Genomic DNA, 18,904 nt, shown 5'->3' with positions numbered 1-18,904 from the left:
GCTTCAACACAACGAACATTTAATAGGGAACGAAAATCTCTCTCACACACACACACACTCACACACACACGGTGTTATAAAACAGTTAGTGAACATGGGTATAAAACGAAGATGATCCCGTGTGTGTGTCAGACCATCTTGAGCTTGACCATGGTCCTCCAGCGGTCCTTCAGGTTGCAGGCGGTGCGCCCCGTGAAGGGGAAGTTCAAGCGGATCGGCTCCCAGCATCCCACGCCGAAGCGCCGCACGCCCTCTTTCAGCCAGTCCGACTCCTGCACCGTCCACATCTGACACACACACACACACAATTTTTACTTGCCCCGCCAAAATTTTCATTGGCCCCAACACAAAAAAGTAATAAATACATAAAATAAATATGTCTAGTTATTGTTTAAGTTGTTTTTGATCCATGTAACCTTAAAGGGATACTTCACCTCTGGAAAGATGAATGTGTATTTAAAATGGGTGATTTATGTAGTAGAAATGTGAAATTATTTTTGAATTTGCAGCTTTCTAGACTGAGAAAAGCCAGAAAATGTATCTAACTCCCAGAATGCACTTGCTTCGCTGCCCTACGAGGTCACTCCCAAGTCACGCCTACCGGTTAGAGAGCAGTTGTAAACAACAAAGCTAAGCTACAAGTGAGTCTGGGATTACGGCTTTTGCGTTCTACAGTCGCCATTCATCATGTTTACTGTGGCGAGGAGGACGAGGCTGAGGGCCGCGGGAGAACGGCGCGAGGCCGGTGGCGTGATTACTGATGCGCCGGTCTTGCATCTCTCACGGAGGAGCGGGAATTTTCTTAGCAATGTTAAAACGCACATCAACCGATCACTTGTTTAGCGTTCATGTAAACACTACATTCAGATTCACCAATCGGAATTAATTAAGTTAGATTGAAACAAAAGGTGTGCATGTAAACAATGAATGGCGACCGCAGAAAGCAAAAGCCAAATCCTGGACATTTTGGACGATCTCGACGGCCGGACATGTCCGGGAAAAAGAGGATGGTAACCCCTACTACTCCGCTTTCTCCACAGAACAAGAGCCTGCTAGCTTAGCTTCCAAAGAAAGACGGCTGATACTGTGTGTACATTCTGTGAGTGAGATCCCACCCTCTATGGGCGGGTTGAGAACATGCGGGACAGCTCCTCCTACTGGCTGTAGTCTTTAGCCTCTGGCCAAAAAATCCTCCGATGACGCAAAATGACGATTTTTGCGTCATCTGAGGATTTTTTCCAGACAAAAAAAATACATAAATCTCCCCTCTCAGGGGGATATGAGGGTTGAAAGCATGGTAATTCGAAAATACTACAGGTTTTCTACTGATACAAAGCTTAATGCTAAATCCTGAAGTACCCCTTTAATATATAAGGTTCCGACACCAAAAACTACTAGTACATTTGAAATATTGTTAAAGATAGTAATAAAATAAGAACAAACTCAAATTATGAGGAATAGCACAAATAAATACAACCATACAAATGAAATAAACAGATCTTTTCAGGGTTTCCATGAAGTTCTAAACTATATTTTCAGGTTCAGAAATATTAATTAATCTTCACTGTATAAATATAGGTTAACCCTTATTACAGTAATTCAGTCTGTCTTTCTATTTTCTGTCTTTTGTTTGATTAGCATGTAAGACAGCAGCAGGGATATTAGGCTGCTGTCACTGCACGGGTCCAGTGTTCACACACACACACCTCATCTCTCATGTTTACGCTCACTGAAGACTCAACCGACTGTGTTTACGGTGATACTCCATAAGGCAGGCATTTTCACATCATATTTCTAAATTAGGGCTGGGCGATATGGCCAAAAAAAATCATATATCTGTATTGTTTGGTGAATGGCGATATACAGTATATTTTTTCAATAAAAAAACAAAAAAAATTATATATATACACTGCTCAAAAAAATAAAGGGAACACTTTTTAATCAGAGAATAGCATCAAGTCAGTTAAACTCCTGGGATATTGATCTGGTCAGTTAAGTAACAGAGGGGGTTGGTAATCAGTTTCAGCTGCTTTAGTGTTAATGAAATTAACAGCAGGTTCACTAGATGGGCAACAGTGAGACAACCCCCAAAACAGGAATGGTTTTACAGGTGGAGGCCACTGACATTTTTTCCCTACTCATCTTTTTGGACTGTTTTTCACCAGTTTTGCATTTGGCTAGGGTCAGTGTCACTACTGGTAGCATGAGGCGATACCTGGACCCTACAGAGGTTGCGCAGGCAGTCCAGCTCCTTCAGGATGGCTCATCAATACGTGCCATTGCCAGAAGGTTTGCTGTGTCTCCCAGCACAGTCTCAAGAGCATGGAGGAGATTCCAGGAAGACAGACAGCTACTCTAGGAGAGCTGGACAGGGCCGTAGAAGGTCCTTAACCCATCAGCAGGACCGGTATCTGCTCCTTTGTGCGAGGAGGAACATGATGAGCACTGCAAGAGCCCTACTAAATGACCTCCAGCAGGCCACTGGTGTGAATGTCTCTGACCAAACAATCAGAAACAGACTGAGGGTTCATGAGGGTGGCCTGAGGGCCCGACGTCCTCTAGTGGGCCCTGTGCTCACTGCCCAGCATCAGGGAGCTCGATTGGCATTTCCCATTGAACACCAGAATTGGCAGGTCCGCCACTGGTGCCCTGTGGTTTTCACAAATGAGAGCAGGTTCACCCTGAGCACGTGACAGACAGGAAAGGGTCTGGAGAAGCCGTGGAGAATGTTATGCTGCCTGTAACATCGTTCAGCATGACCGGTTTGGTGGTGGGTCAGTGATGGTCTGGGGAGGCATATCCATGGAGGGACGCACAGACCTCTGCAGGCTAGACAATGGCACCCTGACTGCCATTAGGTATCGGGATGAAATCCTTGGATCCATTGTCAGACCCTATGCTGGTGCAGTGGGTCCTGGGTTCCTCCTGGTGCACAACAATGCCCGGCCTCATGTGGCGAGAGCATGCAGGCAGTTCCTGGAGGATGAAGGAATGATACCATTGAAGGGCCACCACGCTCACCTGACCTACATCCAATAGAACACCTCTGGGACATTGTGTTTCGGTCCATCTGACATCACCTGGTTGCACCTCAGACTGTCCAGGAGCTCAGTGATGCGCTGGTCCAGATCTGGGAGGAAATACCCCAGGACACCATCCGTCGTCTCATTAGGAGCATGCCCCGACGTTGTCAGGCATGCATACAAGCACGTGGGGGCCATACAAACTACTGAGTACCATTCTGAGTTGCTGCAATGAAATTTCAGCAAAACTGACAAGCCTGCTGCATAATTTTTTCACTTAGATTTCCGGGGTGTCTTTGAATTCAATCCTCTGTAGGTTGATTATTTTCATTTCCATCAAACGATGTGGCATCCTTTCGTTCATAACACATTACCCAGTCCATATTAGTATAGATATCCAGCATGATATTTTTCCCCATTGAGATCTGATGTGTTTTCAAAGTGTTCCTTTAATTTTTTTGAGCAGTGTATATATATATCTATCTCTCTCTCTCTGCAGGAGTTTCTAACATTTACAGATGGACAACACACCTGTGAAACGCAGTGAGGAAAACACATCATCTCAAACACATTACACTGCATCTGTCAACACATGCATCTGATGGGACACACACACACACGCACCTTCTTGGTGTACTTCTTCTTGCGGGACGGACCTGCAGACGACACAAACGTGAAGCAGAAATGTGAGTGTGTGTGACGACAGACACAGGATGTGTCATATGTACCACCAATCATAACTTCCTGATTTGTAATGATACACAGAACATGTCACTCGCTTTTGCACAAAACAAACTAAACCAGGCCTTGCGAATGCATGCTTTCATTGATTCACTTTGATCATGATGCAGGGTAAATAAATACATCTAAATGTGTATGCTTTCTCTGGCGATGTTTACATGTGACCAAATAATCCGTTAGTAATGGGGTTGGCGGCTCAATCGGACTGAAGAGCCTCCAGGTAAACGCCTTGATCGATCCGACTGAGCTCGATCCCAATGAGACTTCGATCGGATTGAAAGGGTCGGTTTATTCCTTTTCTAATCCGATCGAGAGAACATGTGAACACTTGATCGTATTGAGAACCGAAACTGAAAGGACTGCGCATGTGTAATGACGTAGAAACAGTGTAATGACGTGTGACGCGCTGTTCCTCCTGATGAATAAAGTGTGGTATAAACGAGTGTGTGTTATTCTGTAATCCTGCTTTCCCTGCGTGTGTTATTTTGGAGTTATAGTCCAGAAAGAGTGCTGTCCAAACTCAATAGTTCATCAGTGATTCATTCATAGATGCAAGAATCAGCCTTTTGAGCCAATCGGTTGAGTGGATGATTCAACGACTCATTCACATACTGGCGCTTTCAAAGTATCATTGAAAAAATAATTTCAATATTTTTTAAACAATCTCAAAGCATGATTTATGCAGTTGTTATTGCAGTGTAAATGCATCCAAATGCAAAGAGCAAAAGCAGATTTACATACTGATTTCATTTGACTGGACACATCCCTGTAGTGTTTTATTATTCTGATTGAGTCTCTTGATTAAATGCAAAAAGTTTTAACCAAAGATGATGCATGCATCCAATAAAGTTATACAAAAATGCCCCTGGAAGTCAATGGAAAAGGTCATCTCAGCCCTTTGAGCGAATCTGTAGAGCGAACGATTCAATTTAAATATCTTTGCAATTACAACTGCATAAATCATGCTTTGAGATTGTTTCCGTGTAAATGCAGAGCAAGATCAGATTTTCATACTGATTTCTTCTGACTGGAAACATCCCTGTGGTGTCCTATTATTGCAACTGATTAAATGCAAAGGGTTTTACACAAAGATGAGGCACATCCAATAAGGTCATAAAAATGTCCCTATAAAGGAAAACCATCCCTGGAGATCAACACAGCACACGCCATGATCTGTCAGAGCTGTGATACGGAGAGATCATGCCTGGCCCTGCAGCTGTGTGTGTGTGTGTGTGTGTGTGTGTGTGTGTGTGTGTGTGTGTGTGTGTGTACCTGAAGCGGCACTGAACAGAGACTCCTCGTCACTCCAGTCCTCCTGAATCCCTGACGCGTCCTGCCATCGGGCCCTGAGAGACACACGTCAGTCAGTGCATGTTCACAGTCACACACACACACACACACACACACACACACACACACACACACACACACACACACACACACACACACACACACACACACACACACACACACACACACACACACACACACACCTCTTGGAGCTGCGCTTCCCTGAGGACGACGAGCGGCTGTCGGCTGGAGAGCTGCGCACCTTCGGGCGAGTGCTGTGAACCTCAGACTCACTGCACACAGGAGGAACACAGCGGTCAACTTTATCGTTAAACGTCATTTAAATAAAGGTTTATTTGTATCTATGCAGTATTTGTCTATGTCACCCTAATGCATGCACACACACGTACACACACCTGTGATTGCTCCGAGCGGCTCTGCTGTGGCGCGCAGGAGTCGAGCTCTGGGGCGCCGCACGCTCCTCCAACACACACTCTGGGTCACTGACAGAGAAACAGAGAAACACACACACACACTCTCAGTTACAGGGTTCTCAAGCACTGTCTAGCAGAAAGAACACACCCTAAATACACATCTGTATTGCACTCTGCATCTGCAGACCTCAACCCAGCTCTGTGAAGGCGGCGCGTCGAGTGCGGTCAGAAACCTTCAGCTGGAGAACGAGAGGCATCCTCCTCATATACGGTGTGTGTGTGTGTGCTGCTTTTATAGAGGTGAAGTACAAATATGCATTACAAAACCTTGTTTGGTCCTTTTCTAGAGGAATGCGGTGTGTCCCGTTAAGTGCTTAGCAGTTTTATAATGAGCCCAAAATTTTTGTGTACCTCTCTTAATAATAATGATGTAGAAGTTCTGGCGAAGCATCACACAAACTCAACTCAAAGCACCATAGCTTTAGTGCCCGAGAGTGTGTGTGTGAGTGACTGAGTGTGTTTAGGCTGATGATGATGTGAATGTGAAGTGTGTGTGAGAGAGTGTGTGTGTGTGTGTGTGTGTGTGTGTGTGTGTGTGTGTGTGTGTGTGTGAGAGAGTGTGTGTGAATGTGTGTGTGTGTGTGTGTGTGTGTGTGTGCGTCATGTGTGTGAGTGTTCTGAAGGCACCTGCTGTGATGCGGCTCCTGTCCGGCTGTGTGTCTGTCAGACGGAGGATCCTCACACTCCTCATCACTGGACGCAACCACCCTAAGGAGAACACACACACACACACACACACACACACACACACACTGCATCACATCAGCTGTTCACATGCACATTATGGGATATCACAGAAAAACCGTCCAGTGGGATCATGTTTGTCCGATAGCAGTGTATCAGTGAGTGTGTGATGATGCAACATGTTCACACCTGCGGCTGTTGTGTGTTTTCTTGCCCGAGCGCCTGACAGACGGAGGAACACTGGGACGCGCAGGAGTCGAGCGCGAGTCACCACTGCTACACACACACACACACACACACACACACTACAGTCAGCTACTGGACATAATACATAAACAAGAACACTTTTGTGCTGAATAATCAAAGACATGCACATTCATCATCTGATACAGTGTGAATGATAATGTGTGTTACAACACTGTCAGAACGTAAGCATATAAATCAGGGTTCATATACACACACATATATATATATCTCTGAGGCAAAGACTCATGGTGTATGTTCCATGAAAGTCTACGATTTTATCAATTAAACATGTATTCTATTATAAAGACATTTGTGTAACACATTTCCAAATTTCCTAAGTTTATTTCCCCCCCAAAACTTCTCCAGGGGTTTCATGACTGTTCGACCCCTGCCAAATGTAACATTTTCCAGTACACTCCTGTCAGTTAAAACTTTTTTTTTTTTTTACTTTTATTATTATTATTAATATTTTCTTAAGTGACTGATTACACTGACTGCTGTGTGACAGGAGAGAACACACACACACACACCTGTGAGCGTCTCTGACGGATGGAGTCGAGCGCTGAGCTGCTGAACACACCTTCGACACACTCGCGGATTCACTGACACACACACACACACACACTACAGTCAGCTAATATTACAGGACAACATGATTTTAATCATACAGCGATCTAAAGCAATGCTAATTAAAAGTCTTTATTTAACCTGTTATCACACTGCTTGTCTGTGGATGATCGTCTGACAGTCTGAACCTCAAGATCATCCGACTCTGGATCACTGCGAATGACGAGCCTGGAAAACACAGTTTGTCTTTAGAGAAGCGTTACAAACTGATAAATATAATATTAACTATAGCGAAAACTATAATGATAGCTATAGCAACAACTATAACACTATGACGATGACTATAACGATAACTTTAGCGATAACTATATTGATAGCTATAACAACCACTATAACGATGACTATAATGATAACTTTAGCGATAACTATTGATAACTATAACGACTATAGTACAAGTCTATATTTAACCTGTTATCACACTGCTTGTCTGTGGATGATCGTCTGACAGTCTGAACCTCAAGATCATCCGACTCTGGATCACTGCGAATGACGAGCCTGGAAAACACAGTTTGCCTTTAGAGAAGCGTTACAAACTGAGGGAATAACATGAGATGGGAGGCCCATTATTGTTAATAACAATACGACAATTCACCATGACGTCACAACAGTAATAGACGTTCTTCCGGGTGGCAAAAGCCGAAGCGTTCCTATGGCAACGCTAGTAAATTGCTTGGAAGGGAGACGCACCGTCGACAGTAAAAATTTAATAAGAAAAAAATGTAATTAAATATAATGCGTTTTTTTTATCAACTGTGTTTAATGATATAAGTAAAAAATATAATAAATATGTAATATAGTAGGCCTACACATAATTAGCAAAATACTCTCTAGCTCTTTTTCCTAGCCAAAATAACGTGCTATAAGTTATATCATGGTCATTAAATGGCTTTCCTGAGGTAAATGTTATGTGACAAGTGTTCTCCAGCTGTTATATCGACCTTTGCGCGGTTGAAAAACACTGATTGGTCGATATTATGTATGAGGAATATACATTTCAGTAAGTTGCGTGAGAAAATGTGTCGCAGTAGTGAGAGCGTGTGAAAAGTGACAATTGCTTGAGTCTCACGGTCAGCACGTGAGAGTGGGCAGCCCTCGTTTACTTCAGTGACTGGCAATGAGTCTGATCTTCAGAAGAGACAAGTTTACTAATATTAGTCTCGAATATCCCGGCGGAAGATAATGCTCTGCTGTGATTTTGTAGATGGACCGTTTTGAGAATCCACGAAGCAGAGTTGAAGGGCAAGCAGGGTTGGCAGCAGAAAGGTAAACGCTGGATGAATCATATAATTTAGGGGATCGTTAAGACTTCCTACTTTTGACGACACGACGTCCACTCGCTATAACCTCCTCACCCACAGGAAATCGATGAAACCCCTACACCTTTTGCTGTATATCTGGCAACGCAACCCCAAACACAACACGTTTTCATCATCGTTTCAACTTTGAGCAACAACAATGTTTTTAACTATGTAACTGTTGCAGTCGCCGGCTGGATCTCTTCAGTTAGTCAGTGGAAGCCGCTCGCGTGGTGCCTGTTGTTTACAAACATTCTGAAAAGGCCTATAATTATAATACTATGATGGTAACTATGCCAAAAACTATAATGATAGCTATAGCAATAACTAAAACACTGGGATTATAACGATAACTTTAGCAATAAATATAAGATAGCTAAAACAACAAATATAACACTATGATGATGACTATAACGATAACTTTAGCGATAACTATTGATAACTATAACAACTATAGTAAAAGTCTTTATTTAACCTGTTATCACACTGGTTGTCTGTAGTTGATCGTCTGACAGTCTGAACCTCAAGATCATCCGACTCTGGATCACTGCGAATGACGAGCCTGGAAAACACAGTTTGCCTTTAGAGAAGCGTTAAAAACTGATAAAAATAATACTAACTTTAGCGATAACTATAATGATAGCTATAGCAATAACTATAACACTGGGACTATAGCAATAACTATAATATAAAATGACAACTACAACACTTGATGATGACTATAACGATAACTTTAGCGATAACTATAATGATAGCTATAATGACAACTATAACACTTGACGATGACTATAACAATAACTTTAGCAATAACTATAATGATAGCTATAATGACAACTACAACACTATGACGATGACTATAACGATAACTTTAGCGATAACTATAATGATAGCTATAATGACAACTACAACACTATGACGATGACTATAACGATAACTTTAGCGATAACTATAATGATAGCTATAATGACAACTACAACACTTGACGATGACTATAACGATAACTTTAGCGATAACTATAATGATAGCTATAATGACAACTACAACACTATGACGATGACTATAACGATAACTTTAGCGATAACTATAATGATAGCTATAATGACAACTACAACACTTGACGATGACTATAACGATAACTTTAGCGATAACTATAATGATAGCTATAATGACAACTTTAACACTTGATGATGACTATAACGATAACTTTAGCGATAACTATAATGATAGCTATAATGACAACTATAACACTTGACGATGACTATAACGATAACTTTAGCAATAACTATAATGATAGCTATAATGACAACTACAACACTATGACGATGACTATAACGATAACTTTAGCGATAACTATAATGATAGCTATAATGACAACTACAACACTTGACGATGACTATAACGATAACTTTAGCGATAACTATAATGATAGCTATAATGACAACTACAACACTATGACGATGACTATAACGATAACTTTAGCGATAACTATAATGATAGTTATAATGACAACTACAACACTTGACGATGACTATAACGATAACTTTAGCGATAACTATAATGATAGCTATAATGACAACTTTAACACTTGATGATGACTATAACGATAACTTTAGCGATAACTATAATGATAGCTATAATGACAACTATAACACTTGACGATGACTATAACGATAACTTTAGCAATAACTATAATGATAGCTATAATGACAACTACAACACTATGACGATGACTATAACGATAACTTTAGCGATAACTATAATGATAGCTATAATGACAACTACAACACTTGACGATGACTATAACGATAACTTTAGCGATAACTATAATGATAGCTATAATGACAACTACAACACTATGACGATGACTATAACGATAACTTTAGCGATAACTATAATGATAGTTATAATGACAACTACAACACTTGACGATGACTATAACGATAACTTTAGCGATAACTATAATGATAGCTATAATGACAACTTTAACACTTGATGATGACTATAACGATAACTTTAGCGATAACTATAATGATAGCTATAATGACAACTACAACACTTGACGATGACTATAACGATAACTTTAGCGATAACTATAATGATAGCTATAATGACAACTACAACACTATGACGATGACTATAACGATAACTTTAGCGATAACTATAATGATAGTTATAATGACAACTACAACACTTGACGATGACTATAACGATAACTTTAGCGATAACTATAATGATAGCTATAATGACAACTACAACACTATGACGATGACTATAATGATAACTTTAGCGATAACTATAATGATAGCTATAATGACAACTACAACACTTGACGATGACTATAACAATAACGGTAATGATAGCTATAATGATAACTTTAGCGATAACTATTGATAACTATAACAACTATAGTAAAAGTCTTTATTTAACCTGTTATCACACTGCTTGTCTGTGGATGATCGTCTGACAGTCTGAACCTCAAGATCATCCGACTCTGGATCACTGCGAATGACGAGCCTGGAAAACACAGTTTGCCTTTAGAGAAGCGTTAAAAACTGATAAAAATAATACTAACTTTAGCGATAACTATAATGATAGCTATAGCAATATCACACACTGGGACTATAGCAATAACTATAATATAAAATGACAACTACAACACTTGATGATGACTATAACGATAACTTTAGCGATAACTATAATGATAGCTATAATGACAACTACAACACTTGATGACTATAACGATAACTTTAGCGATAACTATAATGATAGCTATAATGACAACTACAACACTATGACGATGACTATAACGATAACTTTAGCGATAACTATAATGATAGTTATAATGACAACTACAACACTTGACGATGACTATAACGATAACTTTAGCGATAACTATAATGATAGCTATAATGACAACTACAACACTATGACGATAACTATAATGATAACTTTAGCGATAACTATAATGATAGCTATAATGACAACTACAACACTTGACGATGACTATAACGATAACTTTAGCGATAACTATAATGATAGCTATAATGACAACTACAACACTATGACGATGACTATAATGATAACTTTAGCGATAACTATAATGATAGTTATAATGACAACTATAACACTTGACGATGACTATAACGATAACTTTAGCGATAACTATAATGATAGCTATAATGACAACTACAACACTATGACGATGACTATAACGATAACTTTAGCGATAACTATAATGATAGCTAAAATGACAACTACAACACTTGACGATGACTATAACGATAACTTTAGCGATAACTATAATGATAGCTATAATGACAACTACAACACTTGACGATGACTATAACGATAACTTTAGCGATAACTATAATGATAGCTATAATGACAACTACAACACTATGACGATGACTATAACGATAACTTTAGCGATAACTATAATGATAGCTATAATGACAACTATAACACTTGACGATGACTATAACGATAACTTTAGCGATAACTATAATACTTGACAATGACTATATCGATAACTTTAGCGATAACTATAATGATAGCTAAAACAACTATAGTAAAAGTCTATATTTAACCTGTTATCACACTGCTTGTCTGTGGATGATCGTCTGACAGTCTGAACCTCAAGATCATCCGACTCTGGATCACTGCGAATGACGAGCCTGGAAAACACAGTTTGCCTTTAGAGAAGCGTTACAAACTGATAAATATAATATTAACTATAGCGAAAACTATAATGATAGCTATAGCAACAACTATAACACTGGGACTATAGCAATAACTATAATATAAAATGACAACTATAACACTTGACGATGACTATAACGATAACTTTAGCGATAACTATAATGATAGCTATAATGACAACTACAACACTATGACGATGACTACAACGATAACTATAATGACAACTATAATACTTGACAATGACTATATCGATAACTTTAGCGCTAACTTTAATGATAGCTAAAACAACAACTATAACACTTGACGATGACTATAACGATAACGGTAATGATAGCTATAACAATAACTTTAGCAATAACTATAATGATAGCTAAAACAACTATAGTAAAAGTCTATATTTAACCTGTTATCACACTGCTTGTCTGTGGATGATCGTCTGACAGTCTGAACCTCAAGATCATCCGACTCTGGATCACTGCGAATGAAGAGCCTGGAAAACACAGTTTGCCTTTAGAGAAGGATAACTCCAACACTATGACGATGACTACAGCGATAACTAGCACACTAGTGTGGTCGCTATCGCTGGTGTGTGCACTCGTGTCAGTGACCTCTGAGGGGACGTCTGCAGGGCTGAGCAGCCGCTGATCTGCGTGATGTTGTCCTGAGAGTCGTCTTCGCTGGGCTGGCTGTCGTCCTCCGTGACCAGGCGTGAAATAGTCATGCCAGTGTAACGGTGTAACGTAACACGCGGCTCCCGGTCGCTCACCCTCTCCACCGGCTCGCGGTCGCTCACGCTCTCCGGCGGCTCCATGGGCGTCTCGGACAGAGCCAGGTTGAGCTCGGCACCAGGCGTCTCTCGGCTCTGCTGCTGCGCCTCCAGCTCCACCTCCTCCAGCAGCCGAGAGAACGGCACGCTCACGCCACACTCCTCGCTCAGCTCGCCGTACACCTGACGCACACTCTGCAGACTCACACACCACACGCCGCTGACACACACACACACACGGCTCTCGTCAGACAGGTGTACGTGCCACTTCACTGTATTACAGGAGTAGCATTTACTCTCCGCCACGTCATCCAAGATGTTCATGTTTGTCTTTCTTCAGTCGAAAAGAAAGTTTTTTTTAAGGAAAACATTGCAGGATGTTTCTCCATATAGTGTCTTCAATGGGGTCCAGCGGGTTGAAGGTCCAAATGTGATTTTCAGTGCAGCTTCAAAGTCTCGACACGATCCAGCCGAGGAATAAGAGTCTTAGACAAACCATCGGCTATTTTATAACAAAATAAACATTTATATACTTTTAACCACAAATGCTTGTATTGCACATCGATACGCCACACAATACGTAATCAGGTTGAAAGGTCAAGCGTGACGTAGGTGTAAGAACCGACCTAGGGTTTACAAACCCCATTAACAAAAAAACAAAAACAAAACATAACAACAATGTCGGACGATTTTGAAGTTGGAGTTTTTCTCCTTATCCTGCATTTTTGAACCAGAACACACGTGACCTTTCAACCTGATTATGTAATGCGTGAAGTCGTGGACGTGCAAGACGAGCATTTGTGGTTAAAAAGTATATAAATGTTGATTTCTGTTATAAAATGTCCGCTGGTTTGTCTAGATAAGACTCTTATTCCTCGGCTGGATCGTGTCGAGACTTTGAAGCTGCACTGAAACTCACATTTGGACCTTCTAGGGCTGGGTACCGAGTTTCGATACTTTTTAGGTACCGACCGAATTGCCTCGATACTATCGAGTATCGAAAAATGACATGTTGTTCGGTACCAGATTTCGATACCTAAGGGGTTAACTCGTCAACGTCAGTGCTCAAACAAATACATATGAAATGCACAACGACACACATAAGGTCGCTCTCGCACATACATTTGTAGAGTTTGCGTTAGCAGCGTAACTCTACACACACGAGAAGCGCGAAGGAACTCTCCGCGCACATACTCATATGAGACGCGCGCGCACAAACTCTTCACGCGCATACGAGACGCGAACACACACACAAAACTCGCGCACATACTCAATGAGACGCGAGCACAGTACACACACTCACAATACCCTAAAGATGTGGAAAAGTCGATCAAAAGTGTGGCTACATTTCTCCACAGGGTTTCTGCAGGGATCTTCAATTTAAATTTAATGCCTTTTTAATGCCTTTTTAATGCCATTTTTTTATTTTTAATGCTATACACGACCCATGACTAACCACGGATATTATTGTATGTATGTATGTATGTATGTATATATATATATCTAATATATATATATATATATATATATATATATATATATATATATATATATATATATATATATATAAATTAACTTGATTAATCACACGTTTTTTCCGCAATTAAAACACTTACATTTGTTTAGGTTTATATATTTTATAATGTAATCATTTCACAGTTAATCTACAAATGAATGTAGAGACAACATAAAGGCCAGTCTCACTGATACTAATACAGCTATTGGTATCTGGATAAAAATGATTTCTCCCCCCTAATTTTAAACATTAATTATAGCCATCCAACATTACAGTGTAATTGAAAGCTATCAAGTTTTTAACATTAGGCTTAAAAAAAAAATGACAACTTTTAATTTAAGTGAACTTAAACAATCCTCACATAAACCTATAATAAATGTCATATTTACCTTTGGCCTTCCTGTCTAACATACGTTATCAAACAGTCTGCACAGCATAAATTATAGATTAAATATAGACTAATGCTTATTAAAGCTACAAGAGTTCTTTAGTCAATAGCAGTGAGTAATTTTCTCTGGTGCCTTTGTTCTGTGATTAACTTTACTGACAGAAAGCTTTATTGGCTGCTGTCCCTTTAAGAGCAGCTGCTGACAGAAACACGGATCTAACACGCGCCTTATTCTCTCACAACTCTTTGCGTTCATTAAAGGAGTCATAATGTAGAAATTTCACTTTTCCACGAGAATCAATGTATGTTATGATTGCATAATGATTGTACACTGGCCGGGAAGCCGATATTTAAAAGTGAAGCGTTTGTTTACCTCAGGGTTTGTAAAATAGGCCACGTGCACGCGCACGAAAAAACGAGATTTTGATTTCTTCCCCCTCTTGACGTCAAGACGGGGGAGGATATACCAAATATGGACACCGCAAACCTATGCCGCGGGAAGCCCGCCCCTCTCCCCCTCAGATTCAGTTTAGTCGACTCGAGAAAGATGGAGAAACCGAGTGTAGCCTTCACCTGAGATGCTCTGTGGGTGACTGCCACAAACAACATGCAAATGTGTTTTATCTACCAAAAACGGACGAAACTATCAGGGAACAGTGGAGGAAATTCATTTTTAATGACGCTGTCCCAACAACTCTTTCAAGTGGCGTATCGTTAGGTGTGTGTGCTAAACATTTTACACCGGAATCATTTACAAATTTGGGGCAAAATCAGGCGAACTTGGCCTCGAAGCTCCGTTTGGGAAAAGGTGCAATCCCAACCATCAGGGACTTGCCAGAAATTGAAAAGGTAAGACTGTTTTTATTGCTCTACTGTGGTTAACAAATAGCAGCTAACTGCTAATGCGGCTATTGTATGTAACGTTACCTTCGAGGTAAACACGGGGAATGGACTCTACGAATGCTAGCCACATCTTTCCACTTTGTTTTACACTAGCAGCTACAGTAGTGACGGTACAGGAGTCCATGCTCAGTGGCTAAAACTGTTTAAATGCAAGTATAACATCACGTTGCATGTCTAAAGAAGAAAAATATTGAATGTCTAAATAACCACAACGTGAAACAAGGCAAAAACACCACATGATAGTAAAAATCTCAAAACCACTGTAAGCTGATAAAAAAATAAAAAAAAACTACATCTCCGTTAATGTAATCTACATTAAATAAAAGGTAAATTTATGTGGGAGAAAATAGCAACACACGTTTTTGCTCGTTACTGATGTTAATGTATGTCTCAGTCAAAATGATTGTCTTTACCATTCAGAGACATCTTTGATGTAGACGTCCTTCCATACATCTTCACTTTCCAGCTCTGGTTCAGAGTCCGGCTCATACATATACGGTTGAATCCCATATGTCGCGGCCGGGTCGGGTTCATTGACACTTTGCGCCATGATGTCAGTTTGTAATGATATGCTAAAGAGTTACCTGCGCTGTCAACCCCCCTCCTTCCTGCAACCAATCAACGCGCCCCTCATTTGCATTATTATAATGACCGTCCACGACAGCCAAAACATCGCATCAGATCTCGTGAGACAATAATGCCTTTAGAAATAAGGGTCTGAGGGGCTCTGTGTTGATTTTTTTTCCACTTTTCTTTTTTAAAAGTGCCTGAAAGACTATAATAGAGCATTGGGTACCAAAGTTAAAACAACATTATGACTCCTTTAAAGACTTTATTTCACTAATTTAAGAGTGCTCTTATTTTATGAGGATACTCACAAAACAGACAGTTTGGCAAAATTGTGTGTTATTGTTCGTTGCGCGAAAGAGGACCGTTTTCTGGTGCGCAGTCTGTGCGCACGATCTGGCGCGTCTTTCTCTCTCTCTCTGTGTGTGTGTGTTACATAGACAGGACATTCGCAGGCAGCGCGTTTAAAGCATTTACATGAATAAGAGCGGGATCATATAATGTAACGCTACCCAAGGGATGACAAAAATGAACGAATGCTGCGTTTGCGTTAAATATTTTAACGCGTTAAACTGGACAAAAATAATCTCATGCGTTAACGCGTTAAAAAACGCAAAGTGAGCTTCAACAGCGGATGTCGAGCTGATGAGGGAACGTTACTACACATAGTTAATTGCTGTCTGCCTTTTACCGTCGACCTGTGGCTGTCAGACTGCATATGAGATTTTAGCCATTGATTCCCATAGCTACCCAATTTAAATACCTTTTTACAAACGCTGCAAAATCCTTCTTTATTTTGACCACCAACCATGTTCTAAATTGTTTGTCTTCCATGCACTTTCTCAGTTTTCTGGTCTAGTTTTATTCCTGTTGTTCCTGCTGTCCAAAATTACTCGCGCCACCTCCGCAACTTTGCTCCGGCCGGAGGCAATCACCAAACTGTTTCCGCGTGTTTTTAATCACACTAACGTACATATTTTGCGACGACAGCAAATAAAAATTATTAATCATGAAGACTATTCAAATAAATTGATAATATAAAATTTTCTTCAAAACCATAAATTTTTTTTAATGCCTGTAGGATTACAATTTAATGCTTTTTAATGCCATTTAAGGCCTTAATTATCGCAAAATCCATTTAATGACTTTTAATGCTTTTTAATGCCCCGCGGAAACCCTGTCTCCAGGCTCGATGCCAACAGCGCGCGATGCAGTATTTGCGGTAAAATAATTGCTGCAAAGACCGGTACCACGACAAATATGATGAAGACCTTGACAGTGCACGAGTAAACATAAGAGCAGAAAGTGGCTCCGTCTTCGACTGGTAAATAAAGAGATACCTTGTTCTCTGACAGTGTGCAATAATAACTTACTGAGTGTACACTGCGGTTCAAAAATGTGTTGGTTAGTCAGAATTGTTTTTCAGTAAGGATGCATTAAAGTGATCAAAAATGACCTTAAAACATGTTTAATGTTACAACAGATTTCTGTTTCAAATAAATGCTGTTCTTTTGACATTTTTATTCATCAAATAATCATGAAAAAAAATGTATCATAGTTTCCAAAATATTAAGCAACAAACTGTTTTCATATTTCTGAAGGATCATGTGACACTGAAGTTATGATTCTGAAAATTCAGCTTTGACATCACAGGAATAAATTACATTTTGAAATATATTCAAATAAGATTTTAAATTGTAATACTATTTCACAATGTTACAAGTTTTACTGTATATTTGATCAAACAAATTCAGCTTTGGTGAGCATGAGCTCTTTATAAAACATTTTCTGTTCCTTTGTGCTCTGGCTAAGGAGCATGAGTCAAACTGAAAAAATTAAACCAAAAATAAGGTAATGTAATCTTGTTAAAATGGATTTCATAAAATTGGTATCGAAAAAAGTATCGTTAGGAACCGGTATCGAAAATGGCACCGGAACGAAAGATTTTGAACAATACCCAGCCCTAGGACCTTCAACCCGTTGGACCCCATTGAAGACACTATACGGAGAACAATCCTGCAATGTTTTCCTTAAAGTCTGCATGAACCGGAAGTTGCAAGTAAAAGGGAATATCGAACAGAGGGCAGGGTTTGACTCCAGCGCTCCTCCTCTCCATCTCTCGCTCATAGCAGAGTAACGGTCTGAGGGTTTCAACCCAAGCCGTCAAACCTACGTCATCAGAGAAGGAACGCCATTCCAGACCGGAAGCAACTGTTCAGACTTTGATTAAAGATTACCACGGCAAACTATTTTTTTTCTGAGTATTAACTTGCACGGATTAATTGTTCACCACAAGACTAGTAATATGCACTAACAAAGTAAATAGGGTCAATTTTGATTTCAGGTCGACTTGAAATAAACCTTTATTTCTTTTCCACTGAAGAAAGACAGACATGGATATCTTGTATGACGTGGAGCCGAGTCAATTCTGAAGTGAACTAATACTTTATTTTTGTTATATGCTTTCGTGGTCTTTTTAAATATTTCTACTCAGAATTTATTTATTTGTATTCCAGTTTTAGTAACGTTAGTTTCCAGATGAATATGAATCATATTAGTTGGCTTAATTTGTTTAGCAAATAGATGTTTCCTTACATCATTTTCATGTTTAATTGAGCCTGTTACTTTCACTGTTCATTCTATAGCTATCCATCGCATGTCTTCT

The 18,904-nt window shown here is 39.9% G+C and overlaps 1 protein-coding gene across 5 annotated transcripts in view; it reads right to left on the bottom strand.

The window, feature by feature from the left end:
- Positions 1–2: 2 nt before the first annotated feature.
- Positions 3–18,904, bottom strand: part of terfa (telomeric repeat binding factor a) — a 27,459-nt gene continuing 8,557 nt past the window's right edge. For 2 of the 5 annotated variants that reach the window (XM_079869107.1, XM_079869104.1), the window contains exons 7-21: positions 12,708–13,085; positions 12,503–12,589; positions 11,988–12,074; positions 10,828–10,914; positions 8,876–8,962; positions 7,514–7,600; positions 7,187–7,273; positions 7,009–7,080; positions 6,422–6,508; positions 6,176–6,256; positions 5,471–5,557; positions 5,258–5,347; positions 5,037–5,110; positions 3,648–3,679; positions 3–287 (exon numbers count right to left, since the gene is read on the bottom strand). In XM_079869107.1, the coding sequence (XP_079725233.1) occupies positions 129–287; positions 3,648–3,679; positions 5,037–5,110; positions 5,258–5,347; positions 5,471–5,557; positions 6,176–6,256; positions 6,422–6,508; positions 7,009–7,080; positions 7,187–7,273; positions 7,514–7,600; positions 8,876–8,962; positions 10,828–10,914; positions 11,988–12,074; positions 12,503–12,589; positions 12,708–13,085 (1,582 nt within the window). In that variant the 3' untranslated portion in view covers positions 3–128. The remainder of the gene's footprint in view (positions 288–3,647; positions 3,680–5,036; positions 5,111–5,257; positions 5,348–5,470; positions 5,558–6,175; positions 6,257–6,421; positions 6,509–7,008; positions 7,081–7,186; positions 7,274–7,513; positions 7,601–8,875; positions 8,963–10,827; positions 10,915–11,987; positions 12,075–12,502; positions 12,590–12,707; positions 13,086–18,904) is intronic. The other 3 variants (XM_079869108.1, XM_079869105.1, XM_079869106.1) reach the window with 2 other exon arrangements.

Source organism: Squalius cephalus, assembly GCF_949319135.1.
Source record: "Squalius cephalus genome assembly, chromosome: 4".
Taxonomy (NCBI): domain Eukaryota; kingdom Metazoa; phylum Chordata; class Actinopteri; order Cypriniformes; family Leuciscidae; genus Squalius; species Squalius cephalus.
This window is presented reverse-complemented; position numbering and strand designations above follow the sequence as displayed.